General features: G+C 43.6%; 1 protein-coding gene across 1 annotated transcript; it reads left to right on the top strand.

Annotated features, from left to right (window-relative positions):
• The first annotated feature begins 11575 nt into the window (after positions 1-11575).
• On the top strand, positions 11576-21158 carry LOC106605200 (transmembrane protein 106B). Its single transcript, XM_014200589.3, has 8 exons — positions 11576-11739; positions 12538-12748; positions 12985-13048; positions 13186-13345; positions 18070-18210; positions 18624-18673; positions 18760-18813; positions 20466-21158. The coding sequence occupies exons 2-8, from the start codon at positions 12544-12546 to the stop codon at positions 20584-20586; spliced, it is 795 nt and encodes a 264-aa protein (XP_014056064.1). The 5' UTR covers positions 11576-11739; positions 12538-12543; the 3' UTR covers positions 20587-21158.
• The last annotated feature ends 1880 nt before the right edge of the window (positions 21159-23038 follow it).

Genomic DNA, 23038 nt, shown 5'->3' with positions numbered 1-23038 from the left:
TTTGCATTACACAGTAAAGGCCTATTACCTAGTTTAAAAACATTATAACAAAGATTATTTACAAGATTATTTACATGATTATTGATCAAGGTCAGCAAAAGCACTTTTTGTAGAGATTAAAATGTATTACAAGAGACAACAAGGTTACAAGGCTAACAGTACACAGTAAAATCAAGCTTTCAGAACAACAATGGAGAACATAATTTACAAGTTATAGTGTGAATGAGAGAAGGTGATACTCGCGACTAGCGACTGGCTGGCGTGGGAGCACAGCGTGAGCACAGTGTGATGACTCATCCCCAGCTATAACATTTTCCAACAAGATAGAACTGCCAAAGGGGGCGGAGTTGCAATCTACTGCAGAGATAACCTGCAGAGTTATGTCATACTATCCATGTCTGTGCCCAAACAATTCAAGCTTCTACTTTTAAAAATCCACCTTTCCAGAAACAAGTCTCTCACTGTTGCCACTTGTTATAGACCCCCTTCAGCCCCCAGCTGTGCCCTGGCCACCATATGTGAATTGATCGCCCCCCATCTATCTTCAGAGTTCGTACTGTTAGGTGACCTAAACTGGGACATGCTTAACACCCCAGTCGTCCTACAATCTAAGCTAGATGCCCTCAATCTCACACAAATTATCAAGGAACCTACCAGGTACAACCCTAAATCCGTAACCATGGATATCATCCTGACCAACTTACCCTCTAAATACACCTCTGCTGTCTTCAACCAGGATCTCAGCGATCACTGCCTCATTGCCTGCGTGCGTAATGGGTCCGCACCCCTCATCACTGTCAAACGCTCCCTAAAACACTTCAGCAGGCAGGCCTTTCTAATCGACTTGGCCCGTGTATCCTGGAAGGATATTGACCTCATCCCGTCAGTAGAAAATGCCTGGTTGCTCTTCAAAAGTGCTTTCCTCACCATCTAAAATAAGCATGCCCCATTCAAAAAATGTAGAACTAAGAACAGATATCTTGGTTCACCCCAGACTTGACTGCCCTTGACCAGCACAAAAACATCCTGCGGCGTTCTGCATTAGCATCGAATAGCCCCCGCGATATGCAACTTTTCAGGGAAGTCAGGAACCAATATACTCAGTCAGTTAGGAAAGCTAAGGCTAGCTTTTTCAAACAGAAATTTGCATCCTGTAGCACTAATTCCAAAAAGTTTTGGGACACTAAAGTTCATGGAGAATAAAAGCACCTCCTCCCAGCTGGCCACTGCACTGAGGATAGGAAACACTTTCACCACTGATAAATCTACGATAATCGATAGTTTTAATAAGCATTTTTCTATGGATGGCCGTGCTTTCCACGTGGCCACCCCTACCCCGGCCAACATCTCAGCACCCCCTGCAGCAACTTTCCCAAGCCCCCTCCCCCCCACTTCTCCTTCACCCAGATCCAGACAGGGGATGCTCTGAAACAGCTGTAAAATCTGGATCCCTACAAATCAGCTGGGCCAGACAATCTGGACCCTCTCTTTCTAAAATGATCCACCAAAATTGTTGCAACCCCTATTACTGGCCTATTCAACCTCTCTTTCGTCTAGGATCCCCAAAGATTGGAAAGCTGCCGTGGTCATCCCCCTCTTCAAAGGGGGAGACACTTTAGACCCAAACTGTTATAGACCTATATCCATCCTGCCCTGCCTTTCTAAAATCTTCAAAAGCCAAGTGAACAAACAGATCACTGACCATTTCAAATCCCACCGTACCTTCTCCACTACGCAATCTGGTTTCTGAGCTAGTCATGGGTGCACCTTAGGCATGCCATCTTCATCGACCTGGCAAAGGCTTTCGACTCTGTCAATCACCGCATTCTTATTGGCAGACTCAATAGCCTTGGCTTCTCAAATGACTTCCTTGACTGGTTCACCAACTACTTCTCAGATAGATTTCAGTGTGTCAAATCGGAGGGCCTGTTGTCTGAACCTCTGGCATGTTCTATGGGGGTGCCACAGGGTTAAATTCTCGGGCCGACTCTTTTCTCTGTATATATCAATGATGTTGCTCTTGCTGCTGGTGATTCTCTGATCCACCTCTACGCAGACGACACCATTCTGTATACATCTGGCCCTTCTTTAGACACTGTGCTAACAAACCTCCAAACGAGCTTCAACGCCATACAACACTCCTTCCGTGGCCTCCAACTGCTTTTAAATGCTAGTAAAACTAGGTGCATGCTCTTCAACCGATTGCTGCCCGCACCCTCCCGCCCGACTAGCATCACTACTCTGAGCGGTTCTGACTTAGAATATGTGGACAACTACAAATACCTAAGTGTCTGGTTAGACTGTAAATTCTCCTTCCAGACTCACATTAAGCATCTCCAATCCAAAATTAATCTAGAATCGGTTTCCTAGTTCGCAACAAAGCCTCCTTCACTCATGCTACAAAACACACCCCTCGTAAAACTGACTATCCTACCGATCCTTGACTTCGGCGATGTCATTTACAAAACATTCTCCAACACTCTACTCAGCAAACTGGATGTAGACTATCACAGTGCCATCCGTTTTGTCACCAAAGCCCTATATACTACCCACCCCTGCGACCTGCATGCTCTCGTTGACTGGCCCTCACTACATATTCGTCGCCAAACCCACTGGCTCCACCTTATCTCAGCTCATTGGTCAACATAGCAACACCCACCCGTAGCAGGCAGTCCAGCAGGTATATTTCACTGGTCATCCCCAAAGCCAACACTTCCTTTGGCCACCTTTCCTTCCAGTTCTCTGCTGCCAATGACTGGAATGACTTGCAAAAATCACTGAAGCTGGAGTCTTATATCTCCCTCTCTAACTTTAAACATCAGCTGTTAGAGCAGCTTAACGATCACTGTACCTGTACACAGACAATCTGTAAATAGCACACCCAACTACCTCATCCCAATATTATTACTTACTCTCTTGCTCTTTTGCACCCCAGTATCTCTACTTGCACATCATCATCTGCACATCTATCATTCCAGTGTTAATGATAAATTGTAATTATTTCGCCTCTATGGCCTATTTATTGCTTTAGCTCCCGACTCTTCTACATTTGCACACACTGTACATTGATTTATCTATTGTGTTATTGACTGAACGTTTGTTTATCCCATGTGTCACTCTGTGTTGTTTTTTGTCGCACTTCTTTGTTTTATCTTGGCCAGGTCACAGTTGTAAATGAGAACTTGTTCTCAACTGGCCTACCTGGTTAAATAAAGGTGAAATAAAAAATAAATAAATAAAAAGACCATCTGTGGGCTATCACAGAGGTAAAACATACCTTATCTGTGGCAATCTCGATGAAAAAACATTCCCACAGAAGTTATAGGGTCACTGAAGCTAGGAGAGGTTGTGAGAGAAAATGTTGTCTGAAGAGATAGTATTGAATTGTACACAGCATCTCCTCTCCCTCTATCTTGGTTCGTGCAGGTGACTGTGACCTCCTCCTCAGACCAATTGGCAGTACGCCAAGAACATTGTTCTGGGAACCAAAATGATACCTCAGTTTCAAAATCTCAGCTTGGAGAGGAGATGCCTCATGAGGTATAGGTTGGTCTCATGCAGGAACCAAATGTTAATGATGAATTAATAATGAATAATGTAAATCATGCAAATATAACTTGTCTGTGTAAGCAGTATATAAGAGAACTAACGGGACTGCCCTGGCAGAGCTCCCGACGAACATGTACTATGTGTAAGGCTTGGGCGTAGTGGGGGTGAGGAGTCAAGCGCAGGAAGCAGAGAATACAGGGTGGTGGCTTTTAATGAACACGATGGCGGAAAAACAAGCCACCCCAACAGCGATACTGAGCGCACACAAAACCAAAGTGCCCCAAACACAGGGGACAGAAAAAGGTTGGCGCAAACCACGCACTAGCACCTAAACACATATAGCGTGAACACAAGCCAAAAATACAGAGCAATAATCCCGCACACAGAGCAGGCGGGCCTACTGGCTAAAATAGCCCAGTAAATCAGCCCAACACAGAATAGGTGCAAACAATAACGGAAAGGGGGGGAAAAAAGGGAATCAGTGGCAGCTAATAGGCCGGTGACGACGACCACCGAGCGCCACCCGAGCAGGAGGGGGAGCCACCTTTGGTAGGAGTCGTGACACTATGGCGCATTAACCTCTCCAGCTTGCTGATTATAAAGAATGATTCATATAAGTTTGACTTTGAGTTCCTGGTGGTAATTTCCACAATAAGGTGAAAACTAATGAAACTTGAATCAAGGAAATTAGTGTTACTGTGTCAATGTTTGGATTGTTTCAAGAGTTCATAAAGAGCTATGCATTTTGATGTGTTTCATTGTACTGTAAGTGCTATGGATTTATAGTTATAGAGACACTGTTATTCTATTCATTGGATGGCGGATAGTTCAAAGAGGAGAGACACAGGGGTGCACCAGTATCATTTAGATAAGAGTTGTGATGATTAGATCCAAGAATGTGTGTGTTGTTTTCATGCTGTCATGGTTGTCGTTGGGAAAGGAGGACCAAAATGCAGCAGAAATAAGTGTACTCATCCTCTTTATGAAATAAAGAAGGAAAACTGAAAACAACAAACACGTACACTGAAACACTACGACAAAATAACAGTCTGGCAAGGCACACGGCTAAACACAGAACAATCTCTCACAAAACCTACACCAAACAATTACCCATATATAGGACTCTCAATCAGACGCAACGAGGAAGCACCTGCCTCCAATTTGGAGTCCCAACCCCCCCATTAACCTAACATAGAAATCCACTCACTCGACTAAACATAGAAATACCTAAACATAGAACATAAACCAAAACCCGGAAATAATAAATCAAACGCCCTTCAACAAACACACCACCCCGAACCACATAAAACAAATACCCTCTGCCACGTCCTGACCAAACTACAATAACAATTAACCCTTATACTGGCCAGGACGTGACAGTACCCCCCCCCCCCCCCCTAAAGGTGCTAACCCCGGAAGCACCTCAAGAATAACGAAAACCCCAAACAACAAAAAATCCCCCTAAACTAAAGGGAGGGAAGGGAGGGTGGCTGCCGTCACCGACGGCACTTGTGCTACACCCCCCCTCCCCAACCCACATATGCAGGTGGTGGTTCAGGCTCCGGCCTATTGTCCTCCAGAGTGCCGACCGACCCGATCAGCCTCGGACCGTAGGGAGACTCCCCTTGCTCCAGATCATGGGCAGACTTCTTCCTCTCCACCCTGTAGGCAGCCTCATTAATTAAACAGTTAATCACTTTAAGTTCTGAATTGTCAGGCTTACTCAGTTCAGGGTTGCTGCTAGACTCCCTTGGTTTTTGGTCATCGGCAGACTCTGGGCAGATGGGCCACTCTGGCATCTCCGGGCAGTTGGGCCGCTCTGGCGACTCCGGGCAGTCGGGCCGCTCTGGCGACTCCGGGCAGTCGGGCCGCTCTGGCGACTCCGGGCAGTCGGGCCGCTCTGGCGACTCCGGGCAGTCGGGCCGCTCTGGCGACTCCGGGCAGTCGGGCCGCTCTGGCGACTCCGGGCAGACGGGCAGCTCTGGCGACTCCGGGCAGACGGGCAGCTCTGGCGACTCCGGGCAGACGGGCAGCTCTGGCGACTCCGGGCAGACGGGCAGCTCTGGCGACTCCTGACTGAGCCGACGCACTGGAAGCCTGGTGCGTGGTGCTGGTACTGGGGTTATCAGCCTGGGAACACGCACCTCCAGGCTAGTGCGGGGAGCGGGAACAGGACGAGTCGGACTGGGCTGACGCACTTGAAGCCTGGTGCGTGGTGCTGGTACTGGAACGTGCCAGACTGGGAACACGCACCTCCAGGCTAGTGCGGGGAGCGGGAACAGGACGAGTCGGACTGGGCTGACGCACTTCCAGGTCCGCACGAGAGACAGGAAACTGGAAACCCAGGGGTATGGAGGCGCACAGGCGGTCTTGATCTTACCTCCTGCACAATCTGTCCTGACTGGATGGAACTAGTAGCCCTGTACGGCTAAACACAGAACAATCTCACACAAAACCTACACCAAACAATTACCCATATATAGGACTCTCAATCAGAGGCAACGAGGAAGCACCTGCCTCCAATTTGGAGTCCCAACCCCCCCATTAACCTAACATAGAAATCCACTCACTCGACTAAACATAGAAATACCTAAACATAGAACATAAACCAAAACCCGGAAATAATAAATCAAACGCCCTTCGACAAACACACCACCCCGAACCAGATAAAACAAATACCCTCTGCCACGTCCTGACCAAACTACAATAACAATTAACCCTTATACTGGCCAGGACGTGACACATGCATTTGTTTTAATGTTTTGGGCCATGCAAAGTGATGTTAATTAGAGAATAGGAGATACTCGGAGTTGGCACTCTTGGAAGAATAAAAACCGGGTTTAAACTTAGATCATGGAGTCACTGGTAAACCAATCTCGTGATGCACGTTAGTATGTCATAGTGGGGAATTTTCTATGCTGTTAAGACAGTATCTTTTGTATTATTTTTATTGTTAGATTTCTGGTATGTTGAATAAAAAATATGAGCTGGCACACAACAAGAGAAAATTGTTTTGTGTAGAGGCGATGACTAACGGCAAATAAATTATAAGCTATAAAAATAAAGAAAGTCGCACACTCTGTATATAAACTCCCAGTAATTTATTGGGTAAATCAGCAATGTTTTGGCATCACTGTGCCGTCTTCAGGGTAATGTCATGAATGCTTGAACCAGGTTATGTAGACAAACAGTGCAATTAGTGCAGCCAATGACAATAGTGAGGGGTGTGTCATAATTATTAAGTTAATTAGAATTAATTGTGTGAAACTGTTTAATAACATTTGTTTATAGCATATTGAATATATTAGGCCATTTTATCTTATGAAAACATTATAAAATATTGTACATAATATTAGCATCAACATACATTATTGTTTAATTCAATTTCACATATATATTTAATTGTTTCCTATTTCATTTTTTTTAGCAACATGCTCAATGCCTGTGTATTTGAGGGAGGAGATATGATGGTTAGCTTCAACAAAGTGAGCTGCTTCTGGATAGCCAATGTTCTTACGCCTGATTGAGCTAGGGTGTTCAGCTATGCGTTGTTTATTAAAATGTATTACGTAGTCATTTTCTCTCTGATAACTGATATAAAACATACTCTCACATGCCATTGTGACAAAGCGTATTCAGAATGTCCTCTAATAAGTCTGCATTACAGAATAGGCACACATTAAGACCACAACTACTACCATCTGACTGTCTTCTAAAATTGGATGAACTGATGAGAACAATTCATAATTTAGTGTCACATCCACCACAAATCCATACATTGCCAGATACTGTAATGCCAGGTATTTCTGAAGTGGAAGTAGTGTATCCTTTAATTCTCTTTCATTTAAGGAATCCATCATTTTAATATGTAATGTAATACAATTACTGCTACTAACTATATGTTGCATATCTATGGCTATAACTGTCCAATGTGACATTAAGTTCACAGGCACGATCACATGATCAAATCAAATCAAAGTTTATTTGTCACGTGCACCAAATACAACAGGTGTAGACCTTACAGTGAAATGCTTACTTACCAACAGTACGATTATTAAGTAGAAAATAGGTATTTGGTGAACAACAGATAAGTAAAGAAATAAATACAACAATAAAAAGACAGTGAAAAATAACAGTAGCGAGGCTATATACAGTAGCGAGGCTATATACAGGCACCGGTTAGTTGGGCTAATTGAGGTAGTATGTACATGTAGGTATGGTTAAAGTGATTGCATATATTATAAACAGAGAGTAGCAGTAGCGTAGAAGAAGGGTTGGCGGGTGGTGGGTGGCGGGTGGCGGGACACAATGCAGATAGTCCGGGTAGCCAATGTGCGGGGGCACCGGTTAGTCGGGCTAATTGAGGTAGTATGTACATGAATGTATAGTTAAAGTGACTATGCATATATGATAGACAGAGAGTAGCAGCAGCGTAAAAAAGAGGGGTTGGGGGGGCAATGCAAATAGTCCGGGTAGCCATTTGATTACTTGTTCAGGAGTCTTATGGCTTGGGGGTAGAAACTGTTGAGAAGCCTTTTGGTCCTAGACTTGGCGCTCTGGTACCGCTTGCCATGTGGTAGTAGAGAGAACATTCTATGACTGGGGTGGCTGGGGTCTTTGACAATTTTTAGGGCTTTCCTCTGACACCCCCTGGTGTAGGGGTCCTGGATGGCAGGCAGCTTAGCCCCAGTGATGTACTGGGCCGTACGCATTACCCTCTGTAGTGCCTTACAGTCGGAGGCCGAGCAGTTGCCGTGCCAGGCAGTGATGCAACCAGTCAGGATGCTCTCGATGTTGCAGCTGTAGAACCTTTTGAGGATCTGAGGACCCATGCCAAATCTTTTTAGTTTCCTGAGGAGGAATAGGCTTTATCGCGCCCTCTTCACGACTGTCTTGATGTGTTTGGACTATTCTATTCTAGTTTGTTGGTGATGTGGACACCAAGGAACTTGAAGCTCTCAACCTGCTCCACTGCAGCCCCGTCAATGAGAATGGGGGCGTGCTTGGTCCTCCTTTTCTTGAAGTCCACAATCATCTCCTTTGTCTTGATTATGTTGAGGGAGAGGTTGTTATTCTGGCACCACCTGGCCAGGTCTCTGACCTCCTCCCTATAGGCTGTCTCGTCGTTGTCGGTGATCAGGCCTACCACTGTTGTGTCATTTGCAAACTTAATGATGGTGTTGGAGTTGTGCCTGTCCACGCAGTCATGGGTGAACAGGGAGTACAGGAGGGGACTGAGCACGCACCCCTGAGGGACTCCAGTGTTGAGGATCAGCGTGGCGGATGTGTTGCTACCTACCCTCACCACCTGGGGGCGGCCCGTCATGAAGTCCAGGATCCAGTTGCAGAGGGAGGTGTTTAGTCCCAGGATCCTTAGCTTAGTGATGAGCTTTGAGTGTACTATGGTGTTGAACGCTAAGCTGTAGTCAGTGAAAAGCATTCTCACGTAGGTGTTCCTATTGTCCAGGTGGGAAAGGGCAGTGTGGAGTGAAATAGAGATTGCATCATCTGTGGATCTGTTTGGGCGGTATGCAAATTGGAGTGGGTCTAGGGATTCTGGAATAATAGTGTTAATGTGAGCCATTACCAACCTTTCAAAGCACTTCATGTCTATGGACCTGAGTGCTACGGGTCTGTAGTCATTAAGGCAGATTGCCTTAGTGTTCTTGGTCACAGGGACTATGGTGGTATGCTTGAAACCAGTTTGGTATTACAGACTCAATCAGGGACATGTTGAAAATGTCAGTGAAGGCACCTGCCAGTTGGTCAGCACGTGCTCAGAGCACACGTCTGGTAATCCGTCTGACCCTGCGGCCTTGTGAATGTTGACCTGTTTAAAGGTCTTACGTCGACAACGGAGAGCGTGATCACACAGTTGTCTGGAACAGCTGATGCTCTCATGCATGCCTGTGTTGCTTGCCTTGAAGCGAGCATAGAAGTGATTTAGCTCATCTGGTAAGCTCGTGTCACTGGGCAGCTCGCGGATGTGATTCCTTTTGTAGTCTGTAATAGTTTGCAAGCCCTGCCACATAAGACGAGTGTCGGAGCCGGTGTAGTATGATTCAATCTTAGCCCTGTATTGGCGCTTTGCTTGTTTGATGGTTCGTAGGAGGGCATAGCAGGATTTCTTATAAGCTTCCGGGTTAGAGTCCCGCACCTTGAAAGCGGTAGCTCTACCCTTTAGCTCAGTGCAAATGTTGCCTGTAATCCATGGCTTCTGGTTGGGGTATGTATGGACAGTCACTGTGGGGAACATGTTCCAGTCAAGTAATATATTGACGGTTACAGCAGCTTTCCCACTCGCCTTCTGCGGATCCTTGCGAGGCACCCCACTCTGTGTCCTCTGTACCTGCGTCTCTTTCTCTTGCCAATGACGGTGATGTTGGCCTTGTAGGGTGTTCGAAGTACATCCTGTGCGTGCCTTGCAGTCAGAGGCCGAGCAGTTGCCTTACCAGGCAGTTGCCTTACCAGGCAGTATGCTCTCGATGTTGCAGCTGTAGAACCTTTTGAGGATAATAATTCATAAAAATATATATTATTACATTATTTTACGAGGCAAGTCAGTTAAGAACAAATTCTTATTTACAATGACGGCCTAGGAACAGTGGGTTAACTGCCTTGTTCAGGGGCAGAATGACAGGTTTTTACCTTGTCAGGTCGGAGATTCAATCTAGCAACCTTTCGGTTACTGGACCAATACTCTAACCACTAGACTACCTGCCGCCCCCATAAATAACTCCTGCTGTGTCCTGCATGTTTGTAGATTCTATAGAGATCATCTCTATAGAGATAATCTTAATCTTAAAAGAGTCAAATATAAGATGTGCCTTGTAGTGTCCTTTTTTGGCATTTATCCCTGAATGACAGATTACTGAGCTCAATATGTAGGTCAACCTCTCATTGCGAACTGCTGAAAGAGCAATAAAGCGAGATAGGGACACAAGGTTTCATATTACCGTGGATGACTTTTGACCTTACACGAGAAACATAAAGTGCAAGAATATCTGTACTGCTGGTCCAAATAGTTAGTCTACTGAGTACGGCTGCACATTTACTACATGTGCGTGAGGCTTCTCCCTTTGCAATCATTTGCTTGAAAAGAATGCCAAGCGTGCCTTTTTATGTTTGGTAGTGAAGTTTCTAATAAGGAGAGTACGGAAAAAAATTATGAAATGTATGCATTCACTACTGTAAGTCGCTCTGGATAAGAGCGTCTGGTAAATGACTAAAATGTCAAATGTAAATGTGATGTGCTGTGATCCATGAATCAGTCCAAAACCCAAATCCAAGAGGCCAGCCTTTGGATTGATTGCGACCGAGGTGGGTTTAAGAAAATCGTTGGAAGGCTATGCATAATTGGGGTGATATAAACCTATAGCAACATGATTTTACTAGGATGCTACCTAAAAGATTGTTTTATTTGTCAGGCCAAGTGATTGAGCTGATGCATGTTTTGGCACATGTCAAGGTTGGTCTTGGGCTCCATTTAAATGTGTAACGTTGCAGCCATTACCATCACCATTAGGTTAATCTAGGTCTTTAACAGGTATGCCAGTCCATCCTTGCTTACGTTGTGTCTTTGTCTTTGTTTACATTTTATTTCACACTGGAAGCAAACAAGGCAGTTTTCTCTCTACAAGCAAATATGTATGCCATGTACAGTCTATTACAGTATATTGCATTGGGGGCTATGGAGGGGGTGGAGAATGAAGTGCTGCTGGATATGTATGACACAGTCCCCTTCCAAAACGAACTATATTTGGTTAGTAGAGATCCTACTGAGTATTTCTAACCCCACTTTAGCTGAGATAGGTGGAAACGTTTTCTCTTTAAAGCCCAATATTCTCAACATACTAGTGTCAACATTGTATTTTCATTATTGGTCTTAAAATATATTATTTACATTTGTTTTCATAAATTACTTATTGCAATTTCTTGTTGGCACAGTAAAAGTGGCCATAGATTAAAATTCAATATAATTTGAATTAGTTATACACATTGACATAGCATTTTTGAAATTCGGGCTTTTATTTTGAAGGTTTCAACATTACCATACGAAAGTGACGTCATCGTTGGAGCTGCTGGCAGAATACTAGTGCGTGTATTTATGTCAGTACTCTATATTGACATAAACAGCGGCTGTTCGTGACCAAGCATATGTAAAGCAATTCTGCGTGAATATATGCAAAGGTAAGCAGATGAATCCAATATCGAATGTTGCCATTTTGATCATATCCGTAGTGCGTGTGTAATAGCGCACAGTGATGCTTTGACATTGTCAGAGGAACCGGGCAACATTTTGCAATATGGAAACATTTTATCCATGCTAACAATGCCCTATGCTCTGCAAGTATTCTACGCAATCATCCACATCAATAACTTGACACCAAATACAAATACAACAGAATATCGGAGCGAATACGCAACAATGTATTCGTGAGTTTCGGATTAAAATGGCAGGCGGCGAACGAGTTTCTCTGGAAGGAACATGGTGTACTGTGCAGCATAATGATCGTCTGCACGTCATCACAGTACCTCGACCATCGGCGCACAATATATAGTAGGAGCAGAAGACACGATGCGATGTGTTTTGCTGACTAGGTTACGTATATTTGGTCCATACGAAACCTTGGTCAGACCAAGTGTCTTTTGTTTGACAATAATTGTTTGAAGCACGCATGAATTACATAGATGGTGCACACTTAATAAGAGCTTTTGGGGAGTTGGTGTAAACTGGTCTAAACAAAACCAAAATAATCTGCAAAAATGGTATAGGAGAATGGTAGCCTGTGTACAGTATAAATTGGCTTTAAAACCTGTATTTACATGGTCATGACATAGGCAGGTACATTGTTATAGTACAGAAGTAGTATAAAACAATTTGTGTAAACTGACCATAACTACCATGTAAATATCAAACGAATATGTGGCATGAGTTTACACTACCAACCACACCTACTTATTAGATCTTAAATGTTTTATTCACAGAAAGTGATGGGGAAGTCACACTCCCTCTTGTCGAAGGGGAAAGACGACCACGACAGTCAGAGTGGCCTGGCGACTGGTCCAGAGTACATAGATACACAGAGTGAAGAGGATGGAAAGAATGGAGATGTGTCTCAGTTCCCCTATGTGGAATTTACTGGCAGAGACAGTGTCACATGCCCCACATGCCAGGGCACTGGCAGGATACCACGGGGTAAGGGGATAAACATAAAAACAAATGCATTCCTACACACTAATAAACATGAACTCTCACTCACTGACACAATACACCTACATCTGTTCTAAAACTCCACCTCATGAGCTGCTAATCATTTTTGCCTAATTTGCATTTTGACTGACTTCCAACATTCACTGAAAATGAAAAAGACATAAGTTGAACCAATATCAGTTTCCTCTGTAAATGGCTTTGTCATCCCATCTCTAATGCAGGCCAAGAGAACCAGCTTGTGGCTCTGATTCCATACAGTGACCAGAGGCTCCAGCCAAGGAGAACGTAAGTCTCTCATCTCACTCAGCCAGACGTCTCTTTTTTTGAAAGATGTGCAATTGAATAATTCAACTGTGGTTGACTGTGGTCTATATCCAACTTCTGTCTTTCTTTTAATGGCGCTTCCTCCCTTTTTCTTGCAGAAAGCTGTATGTCACAGTGTCCGTGTTTCTTTGTCTTCTGCTGTCTGGCCTGGCTGTGTTTTTCATGTTCCCTCGTTCTATCGACGTCTCCTATGTGGGCGTGAAGTCTGCATTCGTCTCCTATGACCAGGACAAACGGATTGTCTATCTCAATATCACGGTAAGATCCTCTCTCTGGTGTTAGTTGTCCTTGTGTTTCCATGACATGGTTTCAAATCAATTTGTATTTGTCACATGTTTCGTAAAACAACGGGTGTAGACTAACAGTGAAATGCGTATTTACCGACCGTTCTCAACAATGCAGAGAGAAAAATATAAAAACAACAACACAAGGACTAAGTACACCATGAGTAACAATAACATGGCTATATACACAGAGTACTAGCACCGACTCAATGTGCAGAGGTATGAGGTAATTGAGGTAGATATGTACAGTTGAAGTCAGAAGTTTACATACACTTAGGTTGGAGTCATTAAAACTCGATTTTCAACCACTTCACAAATTTCTTGTTAACAAACTATAGTTTTGGCAAGTCAGTTAGGACATCTCATTTGTGCATGACACAAGTCATTTTTCCAACAATTGTTTACAGACAGATTATTTAATTTATAATTCACTGTATCACAATTCCAGTGTGTCAGAAGTTTACATACACTAAGTTGACTGTGCCTTTAAACAGCTTGGACAATTCCAGAAAATTATGTCATGGCTTTAGAAGCTTCTGATAGGCTAATTGACATAATTTGAGTCAATTGGAGGTGTACCTGTGGATGTATTTCAAGGCCTACCTTCAAACTCAGTGCCTCTTTGCTTGACATCATGGGAAAATCAAAAGAAATCAGCCAAGACCTCAGAAAAAAGATTGTAGTCCTCCACAAGTCTGATTCATCCTTGGGAGCAATTTCCAAACACCTGAAGGTACCAGGTTCATCTGTAAAAACAATAGTACGCAAGTATAAACACCATGGGACCACACAGCCGTCATACCACTCAGGATGGAGATGCGTTCTGTCTCCTAGAGCTAAATGTACTTTGGTGCGAAAATTGCAAAAGTGCTAATCAATCCCAGAACAACAGCAAAGGACCTTGTGAAGATGCTAGAGGAAACAGGTACAAAAGTATCTATATCCACAGTAAAACAAGTCCTATATCGACATAACCTGAAAGGCCGCTCAGCAAGGAAGAAGCCACTGCTCCAAAACCGCCATAAAAAAAGCCAGACTACGGTTTGCAACTGCACATGGGGACAAATATCCACATTTTTGGAGAAATGTCCTCTGGTCTGATAAAACAAAAATAGAACTGTTTGGTCATAATGACCATCGATATGTTAGGAGGAAAAAAGGGGAGGCTTGCAAACCGAAGAACACCATCCCAACCATGAAGCACGGGGGTGGCAGCATCATGTTGTGGTGGTGCCTTGCTGCAGGAGGGACTGGTGCACAAAATAGATGGCATCATGAGAAGGAAAATTATGTGGATGTATTGAAGCAACATCTCAAGACATCAGTCAGGAAGTTAAAGCTTGGTCGCAAATGGGTCTTCCAAATAAACATTGACCCCAAGTATACTTCCAAAGATGTGGCAAAATGGGTTAAGGACAACAAAGTCAAGGTATTGGAGTGGCCATCACAAAGCCCTGTCCTCAGTCCAATGGAAAATTTGTGGGCAGAACTGAAAAAGCGTGTGCGAGCAAGGAGGCCTACAAACTTGACTCAGTTACACCAGCTCTGTCAGGAGGTATGGGCCAAAATTCACCCAACTTATTGTGGGAAGCTTGTGGAAGGCTACCCGACGCATTTGACCCAAGTTAAACAATTTAAAGGCAATGCTACCAAATACTAATTGAGTGTATGTAAACTTCTGACCCACTGGGAATGTGATGAAAGAAATAAAAGCTGAAGTAAATCATTCTGTACTATTATTCTGACATTTCACATTCTTAAAATCAAGTGGTGATCCTAACTGACCTAAGACAGGGAATTTTTACTCTTGATTTAAATGTCAGGAATTGTGAAAAACTGAGTTTAAATGTATTTGGCTGAGGTGTATGTAAACTTCTGACTTCAACTGTACATATAGTTAGGGGTAAAGTGAATAGGCAACAGGATAGATAATAAACAGTGTCAGCAGTGTATGTGATGAGTCAAAGTGCAAAAAGGGGCAATGCAAATAGTCCTGGTAGTTATTTGGTTAACAATTTAGTGGTCTTAAGGTTTGGGGGTAGAAGCTGTTCAGGGTCCTGTTGGTTCCAGACTTGGTGTATCGGTACCGCCTGCCGTACAGTAGCAGAGAGAACAGTCTATGACTTGGGTGGCTGGAGTCTTTTACAATTTGTAGGGCCTTCTGTTACACCAACTGGTTCTGGATGGCAGGGAGCTCGGCCCCAGTGATGTACTGGGCCGTACGCACTACCCTCTGTAGCGCCTTGCGGTCGGATGCCAAGCAGTTGCCATACCAGGCAGTGATGCAACCAGTCAAGATGCTTTCAATTGTGCAGCTGTAGAACTTTTTGAGGATCTGAGGGTCCATGCCAAGTCTTTTCAGCCTCCTGTTGGGGGAGAGGTGTTGTTTTGCCTTCTTCAAAACTGTGTTGGTGTGTGTGGACAAGGTTAATTCCTTAGTGATGTGGACACTGAGAAACTTGAAGCTCTCAACCCGCTTCACTACAGCCGTGTCAATGTGAATGGGACCGTGCTTGGCCCTCCATTTCCTATAGTCCACGATCAGCTCCTTTGTCTTGCTGATGTGGAGGGAGAGGTTGTTGTCCTGGCATCACACTGCCAGGTCACTGACCTCCTCCCTATTGTCGTCGGTGATCAGGCCTACCACCATTGTGTTGTTAGCAAACTTAATGATGGTGTTGGAGTCGTGTTCGGTCACGCAGTCATGGGTGAACAGGGAATACAGGAGGGAAATTAACACGCACCCCTGAGGGGCCCCGTGTTGAGGGTCATAGTGGTAGATGTGTTGTTGCTTACCTTCACCACCTGGGAAATATACACCTGCTCAAAAAAATAAAGGGAACACTTAAACAACACAATGTAACTCCAAGTCAATCACACTTCTGTGAAATCAAACTGTCCACTTAGGAAGCAACACTGATTGACAATACATTTCACATGCTGTTGTGCAAATGGAATAGACAACAGGTGGAAATTATAGGAAATTAGCAAGACACCCCCAATAAAGGAGTGGTTCTGCAGGTGGGGACCACAGACCACTTCTCAATTCCTATGCTTCCTGGCTGATGTTCTGGTCACTTTTGAATGCTGGCGGTGCTTTCACTCTAGTGGTAGCATGAGACGGAGTCTACAACCCACACAAGTGGCTCAGGTAGTGCAGCTCATCCAGGATGGCACATCAATGCGAGCTGTGGCAAGAAGGTTTGCTGTGTCTGTCAGCGTAGTGTCCAGAGCATGGAGGCGCTACCAGGAGACAGGCCAGTACATCAGGAGATGTGGAGGAGGCCATAGGATGGCAACAACCCAGCAGCAGGACCGCTACCTCCGCCTTTCTGCAAGGAGGAGCAGGAGAAGCACTGCCAGAGCCCTGCAAAATGACCTCCAGCAGGCCACAAATGTGCATGTGTCTGCTCAAACGGTCAGAAACAGACTGCATGAGGGTGGTATGAGGGCCCGACGTCCACAGGTGGGGGTTGTGCTTACAGCCCAACACCGTGCAGGACGTTTGGGATTTGCCAGAGAACACCAAGATTGGCAAATTCGCCACTAGCGCCCTGTGCTCTTCACAGATGAAAGCAGGTTCACACTGAGCACGTGACAGACGTGACAGTCTGGAGACGCCGTGGAGAAAGTTCTGCTGCCTGCAACATCCTCCAGCATGACCGTTTTGGCGGTGGGTCAGTCATGGTGTGGGGTGGCATTTCTTTGGGGGGCCGCACAGCCCTCCATGTGCTCGCCAGAGGTAGCCTGACTGCCATTAGGTACCGAGATGAGATCCTCAGACCCCTTGTGAGACCATATGCTGGTGCGGTTGGCCCTGGGTTCCTCCTAATGCAAGACAATGCTAGACCTCATGTGGCTGGAGTGTGTCAGCAATTCCTGCAAGAGGAAGGCATTGATGCTATGGACTGGCCCGCCCGTTCCCCAGACCTGAATCCAATTGAGCACATCTGGGACATCATGTCTCGCTCCATCCACCAACGCCACATTGCACCACAGACTGTCCAGGAGTCGGTGGATGCTTTAGTCCAGGTCTGGGAGGAGATCCCTCAGGAGACCATCCGCCACCTCATCAGGAGCATGCCCAGGCGTTGTAGGGAGGTCATACAGGCACGTGGAGGCCACACACACTACTGAGCCTCATTTTGACTTGTTTTAAGGACATTACATCAAAGTTGGATCAGCCTGTAGTGTGGTTTTCCACTTTAATTTTGAGTGTGACTCCAAATCCAGACCTCCATGGGTTGATAAATTGGATTTCCATTGATTATTTTTGTGTGATTTTGTTGTCAGCACATTCAACTATGTAAAGAAAAAAGTATTTAATGAGATTATTTCTTTCATTCAGATCTAGGATGTGTTGTTTAAGTGTTCCCTTTATTTTTTTGAGCAGTATATATTTTTTTTCAACCTAGGGGCATTCTGTAAGGAAGTCCAGGATCCAGTTACATAGGGAGGTGTTCAGTCCCAGGGTCCTGAGCTTAGTGATGAGCCTAGAGGGTACTATGGTGTTGAGCTGTAGTCGATGAAGAGTATTCTCGCATAGGTGTTCTTCTTGTCCAGGTGGGAGAGGGCAGTGTGGAGTGCAATAGAGATTGCATCATCTGTGGTTCTGTTGGGGCGGTATGCAAATTGGAGTGGGTCCTACGTAATGACTCTCTTTCCAACAACTGTTGTGCCGTATGTCTTTTCTTCTAGAACACTCTGAACATCACCAATAACAACTACTACGCTGTATCCCTGACCAACATCACAGCCCAAGTGCAGTTCTCTAAGACTGTGATTGGGAAGGCCCGTATTAGCAATGTGACGACCATCATACCACTGGATAAGCAGCAGGTGGGTCTTTACCATGTGTAGTTCAGAATAACATGCCTTGGTATAACTGCTTGTTATAAACATATTACAGTGTATGAAGTGAGCATAGCTTGACAAGTGCATCAAAGTTGTACTTTCAACTGTCCTGAAGTGCTTTTCTATCGCTCAACACAGCAGCTCATTGTTCCGCCCGCTTTGCTGCAAAATCTAGCAACAAAATCAGGCAGCATTGATAATGAACCTTGTTGTTGTTGATGAATCCACTAGAACATATGTCCCTGTTCTGAGGACATCAGTAGCAGCAAGGATGGAATAAGGATGACATTTTTGGACTGTTGCCCTCAAAAGTTACTCATTGCTTAGTCAGCACTCAACCGCCCTGTTCAATATGGGAGATAGGTAACGGCTGCATTACAACATATTGTTTATTTCAGATTGACTACATGGTTCCCACAGTAATTGCTGATGAGATGAGTTATATGTTGTAAGTATTTCACAAGTAATTACATTTTATTGTGTGGTTGACAGTACAAATCGTGACATTTCTTTAATAAATGTTTTGTGTTGCAGCGACTATTGTACCCTGCAGTCCATAAAGGCTCACAACATTGTGGTCATGATGCAGTAAGTATACAGTGCATTCGTAAAGTATTCAGACCCCTTCCCTTTTTCCACATTTTGTTACATTACAGCCTTATTCTAAAATTTGCATAAAAACTTTTTTGCTCATAAATCTACACACAATACCCCATAATGACAAAGTGAAAACAGGTTTTTAGACATTTTTGGAAATGTATTAAAAATAAAAAAACAGAAAAACCTTATTTACATTGGTATTCATACCCTTTGCAATGAGACTCAAAATTGAGCTCAGGTTCATCCTGTTTCCATTTATCAGCCTTGAGATGTTTCTACAACTTGATTGGAGTCCACCTGTGGTAAATACAATTGATTGGACATGATTTGGAAAGGCACACACCTGTCTATATAAGGTCCCACAGTTGACAATGCATGTCAGAGCAAAAACCAAGCCATGAAGTCGAAGGAATTGTCTGTAGAGCTCCAAGACAGGATGGTGTCGAGGCACAGATCTGGGAAGGGTACCAAAACATTTCTGCAGCATTGAAGTTCCCAAAGAACACAGTGGCCTCATCATTCTTAAATGGAAGAAGTTTGGAACCACCAAGACTCTAGAGCTGGCCGCCTGGCCAAACTGAGCAATCGGGAGAACGGCCTTGTTCAGGGAGGTGACCAAGAACCCGATGGTCACTCTGACAGAGCTCCAAAGTTCCTCTGTGGAGATGGGAGAACCTTCCAAAAGGACAACCATCTCTGCAGCACTCCACCAATCAGGCCTTTATGTTAGAGGGGCCAGACGGAAGCCACTCCTCAGTAAAAGGCACATGACAGTAAAAGGACTCTCATACCATGAGAAACAAGATTCTCTGGTCTGATGAAACCCAGATTGAACTCTTTGGCCTGAATTCCAAGCGTCAATACTGGAGGACACCTGGCACCTTCCCTACGGGAAGCATGGTGGTGGCAGCATCATGCTGTGGTGATGTTTTTCAGAGGCAGGGACTGGGAGACTAGTTGGGATCGAGGGAAAGAGGGAGGGAGCAAAGTACAGAGAGATCCTTGATGAAAACCTGCTCCAGAGCGCTCAGGACCTCAGACTGGGGCAAAGGTTCAACGTCCAACAGGACAATGACCCTAAGCACACAGCCAAGACAATGCAGGAGTGGCTTCGGGACAAGTCTCAATGTCCAGCCAGAGCCCAGACTTGAACCCGATCAAACATCTCTGGAGAGACCTGAAAATAGCTGTGCAGCAACGCAGAAACTCCCGAAATACAGGTGTGCCAAACTTGTAGCGTCATACCCAAGAAGACTCAAGTCTGTAATCGCTGACAAAGGTGCTTCAGCATAGTACTGAGGAAAGGGTTTGAATACTTAATATAATACTAATGAAATATCACATTTACATGATTTTTTTGCAGAAATTTCTAAAAGCCTGTTTTTGCTTTGTCATTATGGAGTATTGTGTGTTAAAAAACTATTTAATCCATTTTAGTATTAGGCAGTAACGTAACAAAATGTGGAAAAAGTCAAGGGGTCTGAATACTTTCTGAATGCAGTGTACCTTTTCAAATATCTACTAATACATTGAGTTTACACATGTTACTGTACCTACTCTATTTATTTTGTCAAACCTCACACGCCCATATGGGCAGCCATTTGGGGGAAACTCACTACTGTCTATTGACTGGTTTTCAGGGTGACTGTGACCACATCCTACTTTGGGCACTCGGAGCAGGTCTCCCAGGAGATGTACCAGTATGTGGACTGTGGGGGCAACACCACCTCACTGCATGGACATGTGAAGATGTATCAGTAAGGCAGTAAAAACAAAGCCATAATGGAAGCCCATCGATCTAAAGGTAGACGAAAGGGTTTTACGGAGTTCCTTTGGGCAGACGTCTACTGTAGAAGGAGGAACCATGTCTCAGAGAAAGTGAAGTTAGCAAGGTGCCAATGTACAGTTTAATGAGGGTTTGATGATGTCACCGGTAGAAAATCTCTTGTGCAAATTCTTCTTAATAGAATGATCCAATGTGTATAGGCATTTGAGATAAAGATGCACTTTAGCTTTGTATGGGGAAACGCAATCATAGGAAAGTATTTATACGGCAGAGTTGTTGATGTAATGTAATCTGTACCACTAACCTTCCCAGACCACTTGGTATGGGACATGCAATACAAATAAAGTAATAGGACAGCATTCTCATTTTGATTATCAGCACCACTAATCACCCCAAACCACTGTTTGATGGCATTTTATTCCATTCTTTTTTTATACCCGCCATTTTGTTTTCTTCAAGGATGTATTTTGTACATAATAGTACTTCCTGATGTGTGTCGTTACTCTTACATTTTCATTGTAATGATAGTTAGATTTACATCTAATTCCGAGGTGGCTTATCATGTCAGGGTGAAGTCAGCGTAATTATGATGACTACGGACCTTAATTAGATTGCAACATTTAGGTATCTAATGAGAGGAATCTTGTATTTTTATATCATTCAAATACAGTACCTGTAACTATTAGATGTGTTCTGTATGATGTGAATTACTCTTTAATTGTAAACCTCTGAATTGTTTTTTTTAATGGGAATGTTAGGTGTTTTTTTTTCCCTTACTTGGGTAGTAGATGACTACTTATTTCGAAATATGATATTAAGTAAATACCCTCAATGGTGTTGTAAAGTTAGGTCTTTATTTTCTCCTTGGGAATCGATTTTTAAGAGGTCATTTTGTCTTTCCATGTTTTGTTTGATGCCCTTTTGCCCCTTTTAATTCTTCATGATTGATCACTGAAACTTGCAAGTAAGTTGTGCTTTTCGAGTTTGTGTTTCTTTCTGACATGATTAAATGTCAGGATACAGTAAGTATCCATTTGTTTATTTTCCTTAAACATTTGTTAAAGTCTGTTGTGCATGTACAGAATACTTAACTGAGGACAATTAAAAATGCCCAAGGTAAAATATCAGATGGGTACATTGTTTATATTATCTGATATACCCTATGGAGGAACAATCACACCAATGTACTGTTGTATATGTCAATGTACCATATTATGTACCAACTCATTCAAGAAGACAATTTTCATTTTAAAGTCCGTTCTGAATCATCACTGAGGTGTGTTGACCTTGTACTACTGTGTAAATGTGGATACTGTCCATGTAAGCCACTGCCAATCCATACAGTACATGTAACAATGTTTTTTCCTTGCATGAAACTGGGAATAAATGTGGTTGATTTTGAGGTTTTTGTTTGGTGCATTTATTGATAGTTTTGTTGTTGGGGGATAATTCAAAGGTTGGAGAAATGTGCAATACCAATCACCATCACAGGGTAGGCGCCTAATTTAACAAAATTAACTTAGAAATAAGTAAGTGTTGGATGAAAATATAGTTTCTATAATGACCAATGACCATATGCACAGGTTTGCATAAAAAGCTTACCATACTCACTATTGAAGTCCAAGTAATTAACAACACAATGCATGCCATTCATGTGTAAAACACACCAAGTCCAATATTTAGCATCTTAAAAATAGCATGACGTTACATTTAAAGTCACACAGAATAGACAGGCTTAGGTATGTTTGACAGGGTGATCTAGTGAACAAATGTGAGTGTTTTATTCTAAATGGACAGCATACAGCATGTTTGCTGTCATACAGTATTGTGTCAATGTGGTACACTGTTCTACAAGATCCTAAACAGGTTTGTATGCTGTATTGTAATGCATGTGTATTGTAATGCATCTGCTAGTCCTGTATGACCTTTGAATTTATTTGTAGACTGTTCTGGATGTGTGTCAGTGTGTTACTTTGTTTGCTTCCAGATGTTCACTGGTGCTTCAGGTCCCCAGTGTGTAACGGTATGCTTACCTCACATCTGTTGCTGTCGTTTAAACGGCAGTTGACTTCCTCTCCAGGATTCAGGTCAGGGACTTGGAGCGGTTCCTAATTAACCAGGGCCCAGTTTCCCAAAAGCATCTTAAAGCGATAGTTCACCCAAATTACTAAATGACACATTGGTTTCCTTCCCCTGTAAGCAGTCTATGGAAAAGGTATGACAGCAATCCATGATTTGGTTTAGTTTCCCTGGCACTGTTTCCACATGTTAACGTTCTAGCATTTGGCACAAATCCCATTCAAGTCATGGGACCAATATTAGCATTTTTCACGCACCATGTCCAAATCATCTGAACGTATCTAAAATTGATTGTAAAAGCTCAACAAAGTCAGTTATAGATGTTTTTGAACATGATGCTAATATCGG

The sequence above is a fragment of the Salmo salar genome, chromosome 05 (genome assembly GCF_965601325.2).
Source record: "Salmo salar chromosome 05, fSalSal1, whole genome shotgun sequence".
Classification (NCBI taxonomy): Eukaryota; Metazoa; Chordata; class Actinopteri; order Salmoniformes; family Salmonidae; genus Salmo; species Salmo salar.
This window is presented reverse-complemented; position numbering and strand designations above follow the sequence as displayed.